Source organism: Oncorhynchus gorbuscha, linkage group LG11 (genome assembly GCF_021184085.1).
Source record: "Oncorhynchus gorbuscha isolate QuinsamMale2020 ecotype Even-year linkage group LG11, OgorEven_v1.0, whole genome shotgun sequence".
Lineage (NCBI taxonomy): Eukaryota > Metazoa > Chordata > Actinopteri > Salmoniformes > Salmonidae > Oncorhynchus > Oncorhynchus gorbuscha.
Genome location: NC_060183.1, coordinates 18,554,549 through 18,575,976, shown reverse-complemented (window position 1 = coordinate 18,575,976; position 21,428 = coordinate 18,554,549). Strand labels below are relative to the sequence as shown.

The 21,428-nt window shown below is 42.8% G+C and overlaps 1 protein-coding gene across 2 annotated transcripts in view; it reads left to right on the top strand.

Moving 5' to 3' along the window:
- The window catches only part of LOC124048212 (zinc transporter ZIP11-like), a 150,557-nt gene that overhangs the window by 106,595 nt on the left and 22,534 nt on the right, over positions 1-21,428 (top strand). For both annotated transcript variants that reach the window (XM_046368762.1, XM_046368761.1), the window contains exons 6-7: positions 7,051-7,233; positions 20,550-20,619. In XM_046368762.1, the coding sequence (XP_046224718.1) occupies positions 7,051-7,233; positions 20,550-20,619 (253 nt within the window). The remainder of the gene's footprint in view (positions 1-7,050; positions 7,234-20,549; positions 20,620-21,428) is intronic.

The window sequence follows — 21,428 nt, the reverse complement described above, 5'->3', positions numbered from 1 at the left end:
ACCTTGAAGATAGTTGCGTATGTGGGGTACACAGATGGGGCAGTCATTTAAAAATCCTATTAAACACTATTATTGCACATAAGTTGAGTCCATGCAAGTTATGTAACTTGATAAGCACATTTTTACTCCTGAACTTATTTAGGCCATTACAAAAGGGTTGGATACTTATTGACTCAAGACATTTCAGCTTTTCACTTTGAATTTATTTAATTGATCTAAAACCCAAATTCCCCTTTGACATTATGGGGTATTTAATCAATTTAATGTGGAAATAGTCAAGGGGTGTGAATACTTTCTGAAGGCACTGTACTTGGCAAGGACCTCTCCATTCTCTTAGACTCATCTCTTAGTAGATGAGCGTCTGCCCGTCAATACGGGGAGATTGTTGTGGCACTCACTCAATCAGCCTGAAGGTGTTAGGAACAACGGTAGCAATAGAGAGATGCGGCGTGAGTGCTAAATGTACTGCAGTACATGATCCATCATATATATACACATGCGTTATTAGGCCTATGCAGCGACAGTGCCAGCGACAGTCCCAGGGACAGTGCATAACCCATAACACCAAATAAGGCAAAAGGCAAACAGCAGGTTTACTTCAATTTCTATCCGTTCTCAAAGTGGCCTGGACACAACACCAGAGTTTCTAACCGTTTCTATGGCGATGTGTCAATGGAAAGTGTGTCAGTGTAGTAATGAGAAGTCATTGCAACTGTTAAGCGCTTTACGTATATATAAAGCGGAGGGCTGCGTGGTCCATTCTTTTTCAATGAAGCTAGAGACGCTGGGCGATATTCTATCCAGGCGGGGGGGGCACTCGTGCACGTGAAAGCCGCTCAGCCGAGCTTCTCGCACGTGGATAATGTTCGTTCACTTTGATCGCCGTCGCCCTCCACGTATCATCATCGCTTTGTGTCCACAAAGCGATTCATGTTAGAGCAATTAGGAAGGTTAGACCCTTTTCATAAATATGCACTAGTAGGCTATACCACGGCTGAGTAGACCCCTGATTACTTTCCTTTTACCCGGTGTAGACTGGTTGGTGGGGTCTCTGTCTCTCCATTTCCCACTCAGTGAAACGTACGTGCGTAGGAGAAGCTTATTTCAAAATGGATCTCAGGTGTGTGCATGTGTGTTATTGTCAAGGCACAAGGATGAGATGACAGCCACGGTAAGCCTGGAGAGATGACATGGCCTGATACAGTTTAATTTGAGGTCTGTTATAAAAGTCACTATCTGCAGCAGTGATTCCCTAAATGTGGTTGAACTCTGGTCATGTGTCTGTGTCGTGCCACCCCCCCCCCCTTTGTAATACGTGACGCATTAGCCTGTGGAGAAAAAAAATCTTGTTTTTTGAGTCAGGGGAGTGTGTGTGCACGAGTTCAAGGTCAGAATGAGAGACTAGTGTTAATATTCCCATTGAGCACGTCCCACTGATCTGTCACTCAAAGTGATTGACAGGTAAAATAGCTGTACTAGAGATTGGCAATCAAACCTAGCCAAATAGAATCGACAGGGACGTTCAGCACACACACTCCTGATGAGCCCTCAGCGTCTGGAGATGGTCATTTCCTCACGAGCAGAATCAACAATGGCAGTAGAATTTGCTCGGCCATTCCATGGATGCTAAAATTGTAAAATGTTCTGCGAGGTGTGACATAATATGGAGGACCCGGCAAGCCCGACTATACACTATAATGTAAACTCCAACAGAAATAACTTCAAATTAAACCAAATCGGTTTCACTCATGACTACTGGTTTCAATCAAATGTTCTGCCAACTTTTAAGCAAATACTTTGTATGTATTGTTACAAATCAGTTTGCAAGGTTTCTAGCCAACTAGCCTGCTAACATTAACCCTACCAGCCTGTTAATATTACGTTAGCAACTGGCTGACTCATGCAGTGCTATCAACACCTATCTTACAGCTACATTAAAGTAAACCAAAGTTTGGAATTAAATAATGCCATCTAACCAGTTATCAAATAATGTTACTGGTAAATGCCGTTATCTTAGCCAGCAACCCAGTCAGCTAAAGTTAGTTATTTTAGCCTGCTAGCTAGCCTAGACTGCTAATTAGTCTAGCTATAGTGAGGTAAATCTAAAAGTAGGCAATAATCCAGAGGTGGCAGTGGGCACAGGAGTTGAGGGGAAAGAGTCAACAATAAGACTACGATCGAGGGAAGGCTCCAGGCAGAGGGAAATGATCAAAACAGTCAGTCAGTTGAGGGGAAAGAGGTTGAAAAACTGGGAGCCTACTTCACGGAGATCATGCGGCCCTCACGTGTGGGGAATCTGATTGGTTGTTTACATCATACCTCATGAATGGTGGATTTTAGCTCACCACGGCCAACACTTGGTCTGCATGGCTAGTGGCTAACGTTAGCCAACTCAAGCTAGCTAACAGAGAGTAGATTCTCCATATGATGTTGAGAAAGCGCGCATTGTGGGTAGTTTTGAAGATATCCAGAAATAAGTAAGCTATGTTATTAAGTCTTTGGACCACACTGTTTTGTTACTTTAGTGAGTAAAATGCTTCCTACACTTTAAGTTTCAGATAAGTGAAGAGGGAATCACTTTCTACTATTTGTTTGTTACTTCCTCCTTAGCTTTTAATATTATTAATATTATAATTATTATTAATATTATTTAATATTATTCTCCCTACTTACCTACCTACCTACCTCTCTCCCGTAGAGAGATAAAATGAATAGGCCTAAATGTACTCTGAGCTCAAATAATCTATATGTAAGGATGGAACATGGTGATCTAAGTGCTCTCATTTATCCCAGTATTTTCTTCCTAAGAGAGCATTTACACAAGGAGGGTTAGACCTTCTTGTACCTGTGTAATAGTAGCCTAAACCATGGCTGTCATCTTGTCCTTCTACCTGGTGTAGATGGGTAAGTGGGGTCTTTGTCCCTCTGTTTCCTATTCAATGAAGATTGTGTGTTTGTGTGTGTGCGCATACTTGTGTGTGTTCCTGACTATTATTCCCAGTGATCAGAGAGATTAGTAGGTTAGTGATAGAATAGATTTGTTTCTACTCCAAAGGGGTTGGCAGTGTGGGTCTGGAACCCATCAATGTAATCAATCAGCCCCCTGACACACACACACACACACACACACACACACACACACACACACACACACACACACACACACACACACACACACTCAACCCCATCTCCCGACCACTTCCAGTCTAATTTCAAGATGAGAACCAGAGAAGTGGGCACCCGAGCACAGTGGATGTCTCTTGGCAGCCACATGCAAATGCGTTTCTCCGGCTCATATGCTGGGTTAACCCGCACGAATGTCCCCATATGGGAATATGCTACATCCCCAGTTAGGGGGCACAGAGCCATGCTGACATGAATCCTTCTGAGGACCAGCCTTTCATCTTTTTCCAGTTGCTCTCTTTTTCTCATTATTTTTCTCCCCTACTCACGTAACTTATGTAATAATAACTAATAACATTCCTGTTAGAGTAAGTCATCTTAGTTTAGCTGATTTAAAAGGACACCCACTACCTAGAGTAATCAAAAGTCGATTAGTACTGCACTGATGACGCATAGCTGCCATATTGCCTTCTGCTCGTCTGGCTCACTGCTCTGGAGACTTTATTAGTGTTGGAGGGGGGGGGGATAGGGGAAAGAGGGATTGGTGGTGGCTATTAGACAATAAAAATACATTTTTAGGTCCGATCAGTGGTGGAAAAAGTACTCTGTTGTCATACTTCAGTAAAAGTAAAGATACCGTAAAAGAAAATGACTCAAGTCACCCAGTAAAATACTACTTGGGTAAAGTCTAAAAGTATCTGGTTTTAATTGTACTAAAGTGCATTGGTGGAATTTTTTATTTATGTTTTATTTAACTAGGCAAGTCAGTTTTAAGAACAAATTCTTATTTACAATGACGGCCTAACGGGGAACAGGTGGGTTAACTGTCTTGTTCAGGGGCAGAATGACACATTTTTACCTTGTCAGCTTTCGGTTACTGGCCCCATGCTCTAACCACTAGACTACCTGCCAAGTAAAAAGTACTCAAGTGTTATACTTGAGTAAAATGTACTCAAGTGTTATACTTGAGTAAAAGTACAAAGAACAACTGGAGTATCTTATATTTAAAAAATCAGATGGGATGAATGTTTATTTTTTATTTACTGTCAGTCAGGGGCACACTCCAACATTCCGATATCATTTTAAAAAGACAGTATTTGTGTTTAGTGAGTCCCCCAGATAGGGCAGTAGGGATGAAAACGCGTTATATTGATAGGTGCGTGAATTGGACAATTTCTGTCTGTATTAGAATAAAAAGTCAATATTTTCTTTAGGAATGTACAGTCGTGGCCAAAAGTCTTGAGAATGACACAAATATTAATTTTCACAAAGTCTACTGCCTCAGTTTGTATGATAGCAATGTTATGAAGAGTGATCAGATGAATTGCAATTCATTGCAAAGTCCTTCTTTGCCATGCAAATGTACTGAATCTCAAAAAAAACATTTCCACTGCATTTCAGCCCTGCCACAAAAGGACCAGCTGACATCATGTCAGCGATTCTCTTGTTAACCCAGGTGTGAGTGTTGACCATTTATCGGATCATGAAGAACTTCAAGGAGAGCGGTTCAATTGTTGTGAAGAAGGCTTCAGGGTGCCCAAGAAAGTCCAGCAAGCGCTAGGACCGTCTCCTAAAGTTGATTCAGCTGTGGGATCGGGGCAACACCAGTACAGAGCTTGCTCAGGAATGGCAGCAGGCAGGTGTGAGTGCATCTGCACGCACAGTGAGGTGAAGACTTTTGGAGGATGGCCTGGTGTCAAGAAGGGCAGCAAAGAAGCCACTTCTCTCCAGGAAAAACATCAGGGACAGACTGATATTCTGCAAAGGGTACAGGGATTGGACTGCTGAGGACTGGGGTAAAGTCATTTTCTCTGATGAATCCCCTTTCTGATTGTTTGGGGCATCTGGAAAAAAGCTTGTCCGGAGAAGACAAGGTGAGCGCTACCATCAGTCCTGTATCATGCCAACAGTAAAGCATCCTGAGACCATTCATGTGTGGGGTTGCTCTTCAACCAAAGGAGTGGGCTCACTCACAATTTTGCCTAAGAACACAGCCATGAATAAATAATGGTACCAACACATCCTCTGAGAGCATGTTCTCCCAACCATCCAGGAACAATTTGGTGACGAACAATTCCTTTTCCTGCATGATGGAGCACCTTGCCATAAGGCAAAAGTAATAACTAAGTGGCCCAGGGAACAAAACATTGATATTTTGGGTCCACGGCCAGGAAACTCCCCAGACCTAAATCCCATTGAGAACTTGTGGTCAATCCTCAAGAGGCGGGTGGACAAACAAAAACCCACAAATTCTGACAAACTCCAAGCATTGATTATGCAAGAATGGGCTGCCATCAGTCAGGATGTGGCCCAGAAGTTACTTGACAACATGCCAGGGCGGATTGCAGAGGTCTTGAAAAAGAAGGGTCAACACTGCAAATATTGACTCTTTGCATCAACTTCATGTAATTGTCAATAAAAGCCTTTGACACTTAGGAAATGCATGTACTTATACTTAATAATATATGATAATAAATAATAATAATAATAATAATTACTTCAGTGTTCCATAGTAACATCTGACAAAAATATTTAAAGACACTGAAGCAGTAAACTTTGTGGAAATTAATATTTGTGTCATTCTCAAAACTTTTGGTCACGACTGCAGTGTAAAATAAATATAAGTAGTAAAATACAGATAACTCAGAAAATATTTAAGTTGTACTTCAAAGTATTTTTACTTAGTTACTTTACACCACTGGCTCAATCCCCCCTAATCTACAATATATCTGTACTGTGGGAGTGTGTTTGGATTAGAATAGACTATTGTCTCTGTAGTATCAACACATTTAATGCAGCCATCTACCGATCAGCCAGTCAATCAATGGACCCAAAGAGGCCCAGGTCAAACCGAGTTAACAGGTGGTATTAAGAGTAAACAATTGCATCCACTTGTTGTTGTCTATTTCCATTGATGTCATGTGTTATTCTGTCAATATATTCATATGGGATTGAAATGAGGGAATATTGGCATGTAACTCGTTTGTAAATTAAGGTGAACTAACTCACTTTTGTACATCGCGCTGCTCCGTACATTTGACCCTATTTTAGCGCCCAAAAAACGTAGTACTTCCAGATCAACTGTAATATCAATAGCATTGTAAAGCACAATTTCTCCCCTTTCCAACAATATCAAAGACAAGACCCTTCATAATGCCCATCTCTGCATGATTCAAGAAGGCAATGAGCTCCGTCGGGTCTTTTTAAAAATGGCGGGTGGGGAAGCCAAACCTATTGTGTAATAGTGAGAAGGAGAGATGTCGTGTGGGGAAACAGCTTTTTTCACTCGATCTGTCCAACTTATCTCCTCTAAAATGTAAATTAAACATTATAAAGAGTTTACATCATGTGTCATTATATACCTATTTGAAGGTCTGTGTCGAATTTGAATCAGCAAAAAAAATGACAAGGTATCCCCCCTTACCCTGTCCCTTTCTTGTTTTTTCAATGGTGAGAGAAGTGCTACACCTGGTGGAGAGAGGCTGTAAGACAGAATTAGTTGCTTTATGCATGCTGCACGTTACGCCATGACGCGTCACGATGTAACGTACAGCTTTCCTCAACTTTTCTCCAATACTGTAGAGCCATTACCATGTCAATCAACGCTTGAATAGAAACCTAGTTCACATCCCATATTTTGATGTCAGCCTCGTTTGAATGTCGCGGTTGCGCACATATGTACCGAATGGGGTGAGTTTACGTTAGTTAGACTTTCCATTAATTGTAACCGTTTTTATGTCAGCTTCTCATCAGACCTTTGTCTCACTTGGAATTTTCATAGAGCCCAATTTTCTGAAAAAAGTTTACCGTTGCGTAATCGTCTTCTAATTGTGCTTAATTGTATATGAATCTGAAAGATTGCTTAATTGGCAAGAACTGTATGTTGTAGCAATGTTGTCCAAATGTTGTGTCTTGTCTTTCTTACAGACAAGATTGAGAACGGAGGAGACGTGTACCAGAGGAGGAAAGGCCCCCACGTCGACGCTGGTTCCTCAGATTCCGAGGGACAGGAAGTGGGCAGCCGGCAACAGGAAGGGGCAGGGCAAACTGGAAGCAGATGGAGGCGCATCATCCTGCTGATCGTGGCGATCACCATCCACAACATCCCAGGTGAGAAGAAGAACCCACCACAGCCCAGTCTGTAATGCTCAGTCCCAAACCAACCCCTGCCACTAGCTCCTAGCCCCTATCATATTTCCCTAGGTTATTCATGTTCATCTGAATCGGATAGGTTAGGTTGTTAGGTTTCAGAAATACAGGTGACAGATTGCCTTTGTGACATTTTCACCATATTGCTGAAGCTACGCCTCAGAGGGAGCTGCAGCAGTGATTTCAAAGAGGTCATTTCAGAGGCCATGAGTGTGACTATTTTTCTTGAACTGCATTGTTAATTAAGGGCTTGTTAGTAAGCTTTTCACGGTAAGGTCTACTACGCCTGTTGTATTCAGCGCATGTGTTTAGATTTGACAGGCTTTGGAGGCAGGAGCATCCCCGTAATAGGGGCTGTGCATGTTTGTGTGCACGTGAGTTGTGGGGGACTGCCCATGCGGGCTCTATGAATAATTCCCGCTGTGGGAGAATGTACGAATGGAAAGATGGATTGATTTCCTTGTTGGAGTCATTGTTCAATATTTGAGGAGGAATATATATGTATTTTTTTTTTTTTTTTTTTTTCATTTAGCAGATGCTCTTATCCAGAGCCAATTACAGTGGTGAGGCAGCCATTTTCGTATTTGTTTGTACTGGTCCCCCGTGGGAATCAAACCCCTGGCGTTACAAGTGCCGTGCTCTACCAACTGAGCCATACAGGAGTGAGATATATCTATATCTAAGGCTGAACTGGGTGCCAATCCTTGATTGGGAGAACAGGGAAACTATACATTTAGGGATATTATCATATGAAATATGTTTTTTGGGGGCTTGAAATGATACGTGTGTCCTAGACACACACAAAAAGAGCTAAAGCCCAGGTACTGTATATTTGGAATGGTAACACGTCAATATCATGTCCACGTGTTAATGAAATATGGATGAGGGAAAAAACTGTCCAAAGAGTGAGAAGTTTCATTGATTCCTGTGTTCACCGGCAGTCGAACCTGACTCGGCGTGAATGGATGTGCTTGCATTTTAGTGGCGTGTAGGGTGAAGTTGCCCCTACACACTGATCTTGGGTCAGTTTTTTAAGATTTAACCGGTTGTGGTGAAGGTTAGGATTCGGGGAGAGGAAGCTGATCCTAGGTCTGTACGTAGGGGGAATTACACCCCAAGGTCTTTTCCAGGAAGTGCAGATGAACGCTGATCCATATGAATATGTCTGGTGAAATACAGTCATCGGAATCACAGCACACGTAGCGACAATACACTATTGACTATACAGACACATCATTAACCTAGTATATTTTCATGTTTTCATGACAAGGACATGTTACAAGGCGTCAGTATAATTCAGTATAGTTTTATAGGGGTGACCGGATATCAGAGCTGGTGAAATGCATTCATTTGAAACAACACCCGTAGTGACAATTACAGTGCAGATACAGGCATATCATTACATATTGTGAACCTGGTATATCACAATGTTATCATACATTTACATTTTAGTCCTTTAGCAGACTCACTTATCCAGAGAGACTTAGCATTAAGTGCCTTGCTCAAGGACACATTGGCAGATTGTGAACCTAGTCATGTCAGGGATTCAAACAAAAACCTTTCGGTTACTGGTCCAGCGATCTTAACCGCTAGGCTACCTGCCTAGCATTCAGGCTACAATGTGTCCATTCAGTTTTGATTTTGTTGGAGTATACGCCTTCAAGCTGTTAAATGTGTTTCCACAGCTCACATTGGTAAATAGAGGCCTAACTAGCTTGTCCTGTACATGCAAATATGAGGTCTCTGATGATCAGTGAGGCAATGCGATGGCTCAGAGAGAGAGGACTTGGGGACCAGTAGTTTGTTTGTACACATGCTAATGCCATCACGCTAATCCTCAGCGTGTAAAATGATGCATGTGAGCGCTCCCGTACGTGTCAGCTGTGAGCTGTTGATTGATCACATTTTCCCAGTCTCTGATCCAACACCATTTACTAGACAGACAGACCAGACGGCTGGCTGTTCATTGCGTTGGTATAGTGTTTCCCCATCCCGGCTGGTCTGGACTGCTGGTCTGGACTGCTGGTGTGAACTGGACTGACATGAACAGAACCCTTCTGAGGCATATTAGTTATAGAAGAATGGCTTGGTGACTGACTATGAGAAGGCTTCACCAGTCCCCTGTTAAACTTTCCCACATTGAGCCCACCAAGCTATGCTGCTAGCTGTCCCTCCCCTGAGAGGTTTGTGTGTGCGCAGAGAGCTACCAAGCCTTTACTCTGGCAGAACCAACAAGGAGTGTGACAGAGTTGGCTATGTGATTGACAGCTGAAGAATAGCGGTGGTGAATACGGATCACGCTCGCATGCATGCATGCACACAACCCCCAACCCATACACACGCATACACACACTCCCCCCTCTCCTCCAACATAACACTCACAATGAGCATTCTAGCCTAACAAAATATTATGAGCCAAATGAATAGGTTCTGTGTCAGTACATCCCATCAAAGGGAGTGAGAGAGCGAGCAGAGGGGAGGTAAAGACCGATAGCGAGAGGATGAGCCCAGACTCCAAATGAGCTCGTTCTGGTCCTGTAGATTCACTATCGCCCAGCCTACGGCCTTTTCTTTGAAGTCTCGCTGTACGGCTTAATCTGTAGTCATGTTTACGAGAGCTTTGGGGATTTAGCTCAACCTCTGAAGTGTATAGTGTGGTATTGGGCAGTATCCAGATGTTTATATCGTCATTCCGTCTTTCTCTCACCCCGGGATTTATGGTATATCAGGCTTAGTACACAAGGGGGTGCCAAAAACGTGAAAAAAGCCCATTGGGCCTCTATTACCATAATGCTAACAAAATTAGCATAATGAATTAATAATGAATAATGAATTCCATGGCGGCTGCTAGCTAAATTTGCTAACGAGCGCAAACAAAAGTAAATGAATTGCAAAGACAAGTAATAAAGCTCATAACTGTATTCATATATAGGTAGGAGTTTGGACTTTAACAAGCAAATGTGAACGAGATACATTGTGCAAATGAACAAAGTTTAGATACCTGCAGTACTGGCTCTCCAGCAGTATGTCTACATGCTGTGTCTGTGTGGAGTCGCTAGGGCAACGGGCCTGCTTGCTCAGAGAAGATGGGGAGGAGAATACGGGCCAAGAATGGAGAGGATAAAAAATGCAAGGAAATCAAGATGGCAGTGGCAGCTGTACAAATAAGTCATCCGAAGGGCTTTGACGTCTCAAACATGGCCGAAAGGTTACCTCAGCCACTTACTTAGATAGCAAGTTAAACTAGGGGTCGTGTTAACTCGTAATTCTGCATTTCTTTCACTCAGGAAAAAAACGATATCTTGCTGCATTGAGTAAACGCAGATCTAAAATGCTTCTTAATTTCTGCTCGGCATCAGACTAAATTTGTGCTTCAGTTTTACTTCTCCACTCAGATAAGAATTCATGATTGGGCATTCAGCAGACAGCGCTCTGACTGATGTGTAGCTACTTTTTCCCTGGTACTTTTCTCAGTGTAGCCAGCCTATTTTTTTTTTACATTATAGTGCAAGATTAACTTGAAGCAAAACAGTAGGAAATGTAGCTGGCTATATTCTTTCTATGATAGGCCTAAACATTAGAAATATGATGGCCATATGATGATGGTCTTGCAAAAAAAACCTTGCTTTTTCATTGTAAGCTCATTTACTTGTGTGGCTGCCAGGCAAATAGCGTTGTACTTTTGTCATCTGATGAAAATGAAGCAATTTTCTGCCGAATTCGTTGCACTAATGTGCAACACTTGACTTTCAATATAAAACGCGACCCCTGTCAATAGACAGCTGGACTCACCCGCTCCCGCTTTCTCCCGTTGTGCCATTAACAAACAAACACACGTGACTGGCTCAACTGTTCTGGTGAACTACGGTAAGCTTCATAATGTGACCGGTGAAATGAAGAACGCAATCTGCTTTATCTCATAAAGCATTGCACAAGTTGACTGCAAATATTCAAATGTATTGAGAAACCTCAAAGAAATTGTTTCAACGGTATTGAAAAACCATCATGTGGCTATTTCCAAATACCCCGGTATACGGTATATACGGTATACCGCCCAATCCTAGTATCGTGTCCACTTCCCTTTGTCTCCAAGCCATGTCCTCATGTTTACTCTAACTTACACTGAAAGAGGCACATTTATATACAGTTTTAGAGCATTTGTCTTTTACGAAGTATTCTCTCCCATATTCCTCTACACCTCTGTTTTCCATGCTGACTGTGTGTGTGCACGTGCCTGTGCATGAGCGTACACATACACAGCCGTTTTGACAGGGCTTGAGCGAAAACCAGCAAACTTCAATTTCAACATCAACTAAATACAGTAAACTTTGAACACAGAGAGAGAACACAGGAAGCCGAGAGCGAAATTATTTACTGTACATGGAAGTGTTTTTGTTGTCTGTGTGTCTGTGTGTCTGTGTGTCTGTGTGTCTGTGTGTCTGTGTGTCTGTGCGTCTGCATACTAGGAATGGTAATCCCACCCCTCCCTAGAAAAGAAGTCTGGAGTGATGAGGGATTGGAGTGATGAGAGCTGATAGGAAACCATTATAATTCATTTCCAGAATGGTTTATTTCTGTATCCCCTCATAGCTGATGCATTAGGGCACTTAAGCTATATACATCTTTTTGCGGCTACCTCAGCCCTTTTAACATGCCTAGAATGGCATATTGCCTATTACGGGCTATTTTTCTCTACCGCTTTGAAGATGCACATGTCTGTTTGCCGGCTTCTCTCCAACTCTCTAGCTAATTAGAGATGTTCGCTTCGCTTCACACTTCTTTGCCAACTCCAGTCTTTTCTTAACCTGAATACCCATCCACCGGGCCAAAACACCACGCCCACTAGTGTTTCTTTCCGGACATCTTGTAGAATGTGAACACATTCCGACCGCTCTGATTGGTCCCAGAAACAGCTGGGTTGGGCCTGAGCCAGTCTACATGATGACGTTATCCAACCATGATAATCTGATTGGTTGGAGACAATCCAATCGCTAATGAATTTGTTTTGTACAATGCCTCTCACCGATTTCGAGGATGGCAGTTTCAGACAATGTGTCTAGCGATCGATAGAGCAGCAGAATGAAAATCAGGATGAGTCGTTAGGCAAGCCTTCTCTAGCACACAGACCAAACTCTTACCTGGCAATTAGATGAGTTTGTGCTATTTCTGTAGTCATTCTGACCTTGTCAACACTTATTATGTAGAGGCAAGAAGACGGTGCTATAACAGAATAATTACGGCCGTATGACAGCTTTATGGCAGTTTCTGACACTTTATGGTGACAGCGTGACATTTTTATGATAGCCTAGAGACAGCGCTATGACAGGAGTGTGAAGGCTTTTCGAAGAGAATGGGACACCAACATTTCTGTGAATGGGGATTGTAATAAATTACAAAAATGATAACGATGATTGACTGGATGCTATTAAACGTCGCTTCCACAGTGACTCTCACACACTTACCTGGCGGTATTTAATGCATTTAGAGTATCACAAGATTAGCAGATTAGCCGTATTAGCAAAGTGGCCACTGCTCGGAGCACGTTGATATATTGTAAAGTCCCACTCTCTTACTAATAGTTCTATCAACCATGGGACTTAAGTCAAGTTGAACTTTGCACCTTTCCCAGGAGTAGACCATCCATAATGGAATTAGATCCACAAACCCTCTATTTTGCTGTCATGTATGACACATCAAATGTTAAGGTGGTTACTTCCCCCAAGCACAAGGCTGTTCAGTCAGTCGCTGAATGGCACAAGAGTCTGAAGAGTCTCTCCACTCGCCTTGTCAACATGGTAATAGCAATGCCAGGCGCTCACCTACACCCAACTCGCTGTTGTTAAATGTTGCTAGTGAGTCAACAAACTTACAGTACCAGTCAAAAAAGTTTGGACACACATACATTCAAGTTTTTTTTAAACGTTTAAAAAAATGATTTTCTACATTGTAGAATAATCGTGAAGACATCAAAACCGTGAAATAACACATGGAATCAAGTAGTTACCAAAAAAGGGTTAAACAAATATACAAATATTTTATATTTTAGACTCTTCAAAGTCGCCATCCTTTGCCTTGATGACAGCTTTGCACACTCTTGGCATTCTCTCAACTTGCTTCATGAGTTAGTCACCTGGAATGCATTTCAATTAACAGGTGTGCCTTGTTAATTTGTGGAATTTCTTTTCATGTTAATGTGTTTGAGCCAATCAGTTTAGTTGTGACAAGGTATGGGTGGTATATAGAAGATGGCCCTATTTGGTAAAAGACCAAGTCTATATTATGGCAAGGACAGCTCAAATAAGTAAAGATAAGTAAGTACATCATTACTTTAAGACATGAAGGTCAGTCAATCCGTTTCTTCAAGTGCAGTCCCAAAAACCATTGAGCGCTATAGTGAAACTGGCTCTCATGAGGGCCGCCACAGGAAAGGAAGACCCAGAGTTACCTCTGTTGCAGAGGATAAGTTCATTAGATTTAACTGCACCTCAGATTGCAGCCCAAATAAATGCTTCACAGAGTTCAAGTAACAGTCACATCTCAACATCAACTGTTCAGAGGAGACTGTGTGAATCAGGCCTTTGTGGCCGAATTGCTGCAAAGAAACCACTAATAAAGAACACCAATAATAAGAAGAGCCTTGCTTGGGTCAAAAAATACGAGCAATGGACATTAGACCGGTGGAAATTGGTCCTTTTGGTCTGATGAGTCCAAATTTGAGAGTGATGGAGTGCGGCATCAGATGACCTGGCCTCCGCAATCACCCGACCTCAAGCCAAATGAGATGGTTTGGGATGAGTTGGAGGAAAAGCGAAGGAATGAAGGAAAAAGCAGCCAACAAGTGCTCAGCATAAGTGGGAATTCATTCAAGATAGTTGTAAAAGCATTCCTCATGAAGGTGGTTGACAGTGTGCAAAGCTGTTATCAAGGCAATGGTGGCTACTTTGAAGAATCTACACTTTTTTGGTTACTACATGATTCCATATGTGTTATTTCATTGTTTTGATGTCTTCACTATTATTCTACAAAAACCCTTGAATGAGTAGGTGTGTCCAAACTTTTGACTGATACTGTACATCTTCTCAAAAAGCTTGGCATATGTCTTGGAATAGTATACAATTCTTTATATTTTTGGTCTAAATCTATCCCTGATCGCCCCAGCGGTCCTCGAGGCATGTACTTTATTAACACTGCTGTAGAAAGCTGATTACTGAAATATGGTTCCCACATGGGAAAGACCAACCCCCTCCGCCCCATCAAACTCACCGCCTTTTCTGTGCCACTGTAACGCTAGAGACTGATCCTCCCCCCAGGCAGCACCCCATCTAATGTCTCATATGGTGACAAATGAAGGTATTACTCCCCCTGCCTGAGTTTTTAATGGCTCCTCCAGCTCCAACAAGCCCATACCAGAGCAGCCGATTGAAACTGATGGAGAGTGGGGTCCTCCCACTGAAATGGATCTGTTATGCATCCGTAATGGCCTTATCTGAATATCGTATGTATTTCAATCTGAGGGAATTCTGAGGGAATATTCATCACCTGCCCCAACCAAAAACAAAACGCAAATTACCAATGGTTAAAGAGCTCGTTAGTAAATCAGGCAATGGGATGATGGGGTGAGATGGCTCTTGACTTGACATGAAAGCACTGATTGGAATGAAGCCCCTCAATGGAACATGAGGTATTTCAGTGAAGCTTGGAATGTTTTTCATCTGTATATACACTGCATTCGGAAAGTATTCAGACCCCTTGACTTCTTCCACATTTTGTTACGTTACAGCCTTATTCTAAATTGATTAAATTGTTTTTCCCCCTCATCAATCTACACACAATAACCCATAAAGACAACGTGCAAAACAGGTTTCTATACTTTTTTGAAAAATTGTTAAAAATAACAAATTGAAATCACTTTGTTTGTACTACTTTATTGGAGTCCACCTGTGGTAAATTAAATTGATTGGACATGATTTGAAAAGGCACACACCTGTCTATATAAAGTCCCACAGTTGACAGTGCATGTCAGCGCAAAAACCAAACCATGAGGTCGAAGGAATTGTTAGTAGAGCTCTGACACAGGATTGTGTCGAGGTACACATCTGGGGAAGGGTACCAAAAAATGTATGCAGCATTGAAGGTCCCCAAGAACACGGTGGCCTCCATCATTCTTAAATGGAAGATGTTTGGAACCATCAAGACTTTCTAGAGCTGACTGCCCGGCCAAAATGAGCAATCAGGGGAGAAGGACCAAGCTTGGTCAGGCAGGTGAACAAGAACCCGAAGGTCACTCTGACAGAGCTCCAGAGTTCCTCTGTGGAGATGGGAGAACCTTCCAGAAGGACAACCATCTGTGCAGCACTCCACCAATCAGGCCTTTATGGTAGAGTGGCCAGATGTAAGCCACTCCTCTGTAAAAGGCACATGACAGCCTGCTTAGAGTTTGTCAAAAGGCACCTAATGACTCAAAGACCATGAGAAACAAGTTTCTCTGGTCAGATGAAACCAAGATTGAAACCTGCTCCAGAGCACTCAGGATCTCAGACATGGGCGAAGGTTCACCTTCCAACAGGACAACAACCCTAAGCACAGAGACAAAGAGTTGCTTTGGGACCAGTGGCCCAGCCAGAACCCGGTCTTGAACCTGATCGAACAACGACGCTCCCCATCCAACCTGACAGAGCTTAATAGGATCTGCAGAGAAGAATGGGATAAACTCCCCAAAACAGGTGCGCCACGCTTGTAGGCGTCATACCCAAGTGGATTTGAGGCTGTAATCACTGCCAAAGGTGCTTCAACAAAGTACTGAGTAAAGGGTCTGAATACTGACATAAATGTGATATTTCAGTTTTTTATTTGTAATAAATTTGCAAAATGTCTAAAAACCTGTTTTTGTTTTGTCATTATGGGGTATTGTGTGTAGATTGATGAGTGGGGGGAAAAAAACATTTAATCCATTTTAGAATTAGGCTGTAACATAGGTCATGACGTGGCCCTCTTTGGGTATAGCGAGTACCATCCCTCTCTCTCTCCCTCCTACACCCAGGTTCTGTTATCTCAGGTCTTTCTGTTATCTCAAGAGACTCTCTCTTCCTGGCCAGGCAGTATAGAGAGAGAGTTTCACAGTAGAACAAAGGAACTTCTTCTACATCACAGAACTTGAGAACTGAACAATATCCATGTTTTGGAGAATGTGTAAACGGTCGGTGGAGAAGCCAGCTACGACCCAGTCCATTTTGTTTCATGTTGTGACCTCATGAAAGACAATACAGCCACATTACCATAACTCTGTTTATACAGGAGCCTGGGTTATGAGGTTTGCGTCTAGTTATTGTATAAAATTAATGAGTAAAGATGAAACTATTTGCGAAATTATGTAATGTGATTTTAAACTGTTAATGTGAGAGAATTGTATTCCCTTTAAAGTTTAACTCAGTCGTTGGCCCGTTTACCATGAGCACCGACATGACCTGGCTCATGGGACAGCCCTTTTCTACTGTTAGGATTAAAAAACCCATCTGAAGAAATCCTCTTCAGACCATGCCTCCTCGATCATCGAGGGGGCAAAGGTTTGAGTAGAGACCACAAAAACCTCAGTATAAGCTAAGGTTGTAATGGTTGTTGAATTCCTAACCAAACCACATGGAGCATTTGGCTACACGGTTGGAAATGGTTGAGACTATCGATCCCTACAGAATAAATGCAAATCTTAGATACTAACTACTAGTCTGCAGCTAGAAATGATGTACCATTGGATGCGAAGACCGACAACTGCCGAAACATCTATTCTATAAGAAGATTTCTGAATGGTACTCTGAAGTATCCATTCTAACCACGAAAGACTTCAAGGAAGCAGAGAGAGTGATGCGTGGATGAACTTTCCAACCGAAAGACGGACGATTCCAACAGAGCCAAAGACGACACACTGAGCGAAAATATTTATTGATTGCAATTTGTTCCGAATGAGTGAGTGTTCATGTGCAAAGGATTAGCATTTCAATTAATATAATTATCAGCTGTGTAGGGATTCCTTTTATCTTTCCTGCCCTTCTCAGTCCACACCCTCTTTCCTTTGTCCACCAAGCCGTCATATCAGCTTAGCCCACTAGGGAACCTCCCCTATAATTTCCTTGTAACCATATCTACTGTTTGTTTATGCATTTCTGTGATTATTTAGTTAGTTAGTAAATAAATGATTAAGCCAATTGGTGTATGGATGATTCATAGTAAAGGCTGGGTTCGTGCAGATAACCAACCAATTACGACATTTGGAATGAGACTAACGTGAGGTAAAGAATAATTGATTAATTAGAAGACTAATTTATCACATATTTATATATCTGAAGAGATATATTAGGAAAAGTATAACTTTGTAATCTGAAGATTTTCCTTGGTGCCCCAACTTCCTAGTTAATTACATTCACATGATTAGTTTAATCGCATAATAATAATTACAGAGAATTGATTTGATAAAGTCTTCACTTGAATGATGCCAAAGACACGACACGTAACAAAATGTGGAAAATGTCAAGGGGTCTGAATACACTGTAACTATGCTATACTTAAGCAAATCTGACCACATGGGTCTTGGTCAGATTTGCCGAAACTAGGGTGGTTTGTGGTATACTGCCAATGTACCACGGGCTAATGGCTGCTTTGAGGATAACGCAGTGCCACCGACGTGGCCCTCTACCAAAGACTGTGAGTTCTCCTTCTCCATGGCCGACGTGAGTAAGACATTTAAGTGTGTTAACCCTCGCAAAGCTGCTGGTCCAGACTGCATTCCCAGCTGCATCCTCGGAGCAATGCGCAGTCCAGGTAGGAAACAACACAAGGGTGCATGCTCAACCCCCTCCTGTACTCCCTGTTCACCCATGACTGTGTAGCAAAGCACGCCTCCAACTCTATAAGCAAGTTAACTGACGATACAACAGTGGTAGGCTTGACCGAAAATGACGATACCAGGAGGAGGTGTGGGGTCTTGGAGTGTGGTGCCTGGAAAATAACCTCTCACTCAATGTTGTCAAATCTAAGGAGATGATCGTGGACTTCAGGAGATAGCAGAGGGAGCACGCCCCTATCCACATCGACAGGACTGCAGTGGAGAAGGTGGAAGCTTCAAGTTCCTCGGCGTACACATCACTGACAAACAGAAATGGTCCACCCACACAGACAGTGTGGTGAAGAAGGTGCAACTTCAGGAGGCTGAAGAAATGTGGCTTGGCACCGAGAACTCTCACTAACTTTTACAGATGCACAATTGAGAGCATCCTTTTCGGGCTGTATCACTGCCTGGAATGACTACTGCACCGCCTGAAACCGCAGGGCTCTCCAGAGGGTGGTGCGGTCTGCCCAACACATCACCTAGGGCAAACTACCTGCCTTCTAGGACACCTACAACACCAGATGTCACAGGAAGGCCAAAAAGATAATGAAGGACAACAACGAGCCCAGCCACTGCCTGTTCACCCCAAATCATCCAGAAGGCAAGGTCAGTACAGGTGCATCAAAGCTGGGACCAAGAAACTGAAAAGCAGCTTCTATCTCAAGGCCATCAGACTGTTAAATAGCCACCCCTAGCACATTAGAGGCTGCTGCCCTATACACACAGACTTGAAATAACCGCCCACTTTTATAAATGGAACACTGGTCACTTTACTTTATTTTATTTTTTTTTAAACATATTTTGCATTCTCATCTCACTTGTATATACTGTGTTCTGTTCTTCTGTATCTTAGTCTATGCCGCTCTGAAATTACTCATCCATATATTATATATTCTTAATTCCATATACAATACTATAGTCTACTAGGACCTATAGGTGGTATTAATACAGTAATCCTGCAGGCTTCATGTTTTTCTGCGAGAGAGAGCGAGCCTACGGCATTTGCCACTGATGATGTTGGCTACCAGTCAGTGCAGGGAGTGAAGTATAGAGCTCTGTGTGTGTTTTTCAGCCAGGCCTTACACACGCACACACACACAGACCTTTAGGAGTATCATCACCTGTGTTTGTGTACGGCTGTCAGTCTAACCTGTGGCCTTTTCAGCTGTATTTGTATCCAAGTGTTAAATATGAAAGGGGGGAGAGGGAAAAGGAGAGAGATGCCCTGCTGGAAGCTGCTGTGTCCAATTTAGAGGGAGTTGGTTGCTGGTACAAGTGTGTGCGTGCTTTCATGCTCACACCAGTGTAAGTGAGAGAGAGAGTGGGTGCTCGTGCAAGACGATATCGCACACCCAGCACGCACCCAGCCGCTCATAGTGAGGGAATTAGATTTGATAGACTAGGAAATCATAGTCATTCATTGATAAATCTATTATATTTTAGCACACTTCATTGTGAATAGCCTGGAGGCATGGATCCTGTCTGTCCTGCTGCGGGTGTTACTCATCTTTCCTTCAGTAGACAGAGAAGACAGAGAGCTGTCTCTCTCTTTCTGCCTTCCTCCTCTTCTTACTCTCAATAGTATACTCAATATAGATGTGGACTCTTATTCATTCTAGTTGATGAGCCAAGCACGAAACAACTCTGACTGTAAATTCTGACTCACCAGCTCTTTATAACCGATCCCTACCTATTCTCACTTGTCCATGCTCTTTCAATCTCCCTCTCCATCTCTCTCTGTCTCCCTCTGTCTTTCTCTCTCTCTACCTATCTTATGTCTCTCTACCGCTCTCTTTCTACCGTTTTCTCCCTCTGTCTCTCTCTGTCTTTCTCTCTCTCTACCTATCTGTCTCTCTACCGCTCTCTTTCTACTGTTTTCTCTCTCTCTGTCGCTCTCTCTCTACCTAATGTCTTTCAACTGTTCTCTTTCTACCGTTTTCTCCCTCTGTCTCTGTCGCTCTCTCTCTCTCTGTCGCTCTCTGTCTTTCTCTCTCTCTACCTATCTATGTCTCTACTGCTCTCTTTCTACCATTTTCTCCCTCTGTCTCTCTCTGTCTCCCTCTGTCTTTCTCTCTCTCTACCTATCTGTCTCTCTACTGCTCTCTTTCTACCGTTTTCTCCCGCTCTCTCTCTCGGTCTCTCTCTCTCTACCGTTTTCTCCCTCTGTCTCTCTCTGTCTCCCTCTCTCTCTACCTATCTGTCTCTCTACTGCTCTCTTTCTACCGTTTTCTCCCTCTCTCTCTGTCGCTCTCTCTCTCTGTCGCTCTCTCTGTCGCTCTCTCTCTCTGTCGCTCTCTCTGTCTCTCTCTCTCTGTCTCTCTGGCTGTCTCTCTCTCTCTCACATACACAAACACACACACATATTTTAACCTCCATGGCTGTGTGTGTTCTCTTGCAGAGGGCCTGGCTGTGGGTGTAGGGTTTGGAGCCATAGGAAAGACCTCATCTGCCACATTTGAGAGTGCCAGGTAAGAAAACAGAGACTTATACCACAACTGCCTTCCATACCTGTGTTCCAACACTGTGTAGATATCACCTTTGTCACCATATCACCCAGGCCCAAGTCTACACTATTGGTTAATGTGACCTATGTTTATGGCCACAGCCCACAGCTCCTTTAGGATTTATGCACATCTGGTTAATGGTTCGACCACGATCAGATGCCCTTGCTTTAGGTCTCGGTCATAAGAGCCTGGGATTTGATGTGTGCGTGCGTTTATCTGTGTGTGTGTCATCATAATCCTCCTCCACATACCATGTGATCAGTAGACAGGAGCATCACTTGTTCCTCCCGTTGAGAAAGCACTGTTTACTCTGTGGGGATGAGGAGGACAAAACAGCCCGTATTTGTGCCTGGCTGCTCTGCTTTGTCTGGACCCCGGCTCTCTGCTGTGTGCTGCTACCACCCAGTGGCCACCACTGGTACTCCATATTTAATTTATAAATAATGCATGAGCCTCCGAGGAGGAAGGGAGAACAATTTAAAAGTTAATATTTTTAGATTAAACTATACTAAATATAATCATGTCACCAAATAATTGATTAAAACACATTATTTTGCAAGGAAGGTCTACAGTAGCCTTAATGACACTCTGTAGAGTAGCACCATGGTGTAGCTGGACAACAGCTAGCTTCTGTCCTCCTCTGGGTACATTGACTTCAATACAAAACCAAGGAGGCTCATGGTTCTCACCCTTTCCATAGACTTACACAGTAATTATGACAACTTCCGGAGGATGTCCTCCAGCCTATCAGAGCTCTTGCAGCATGAACTGAC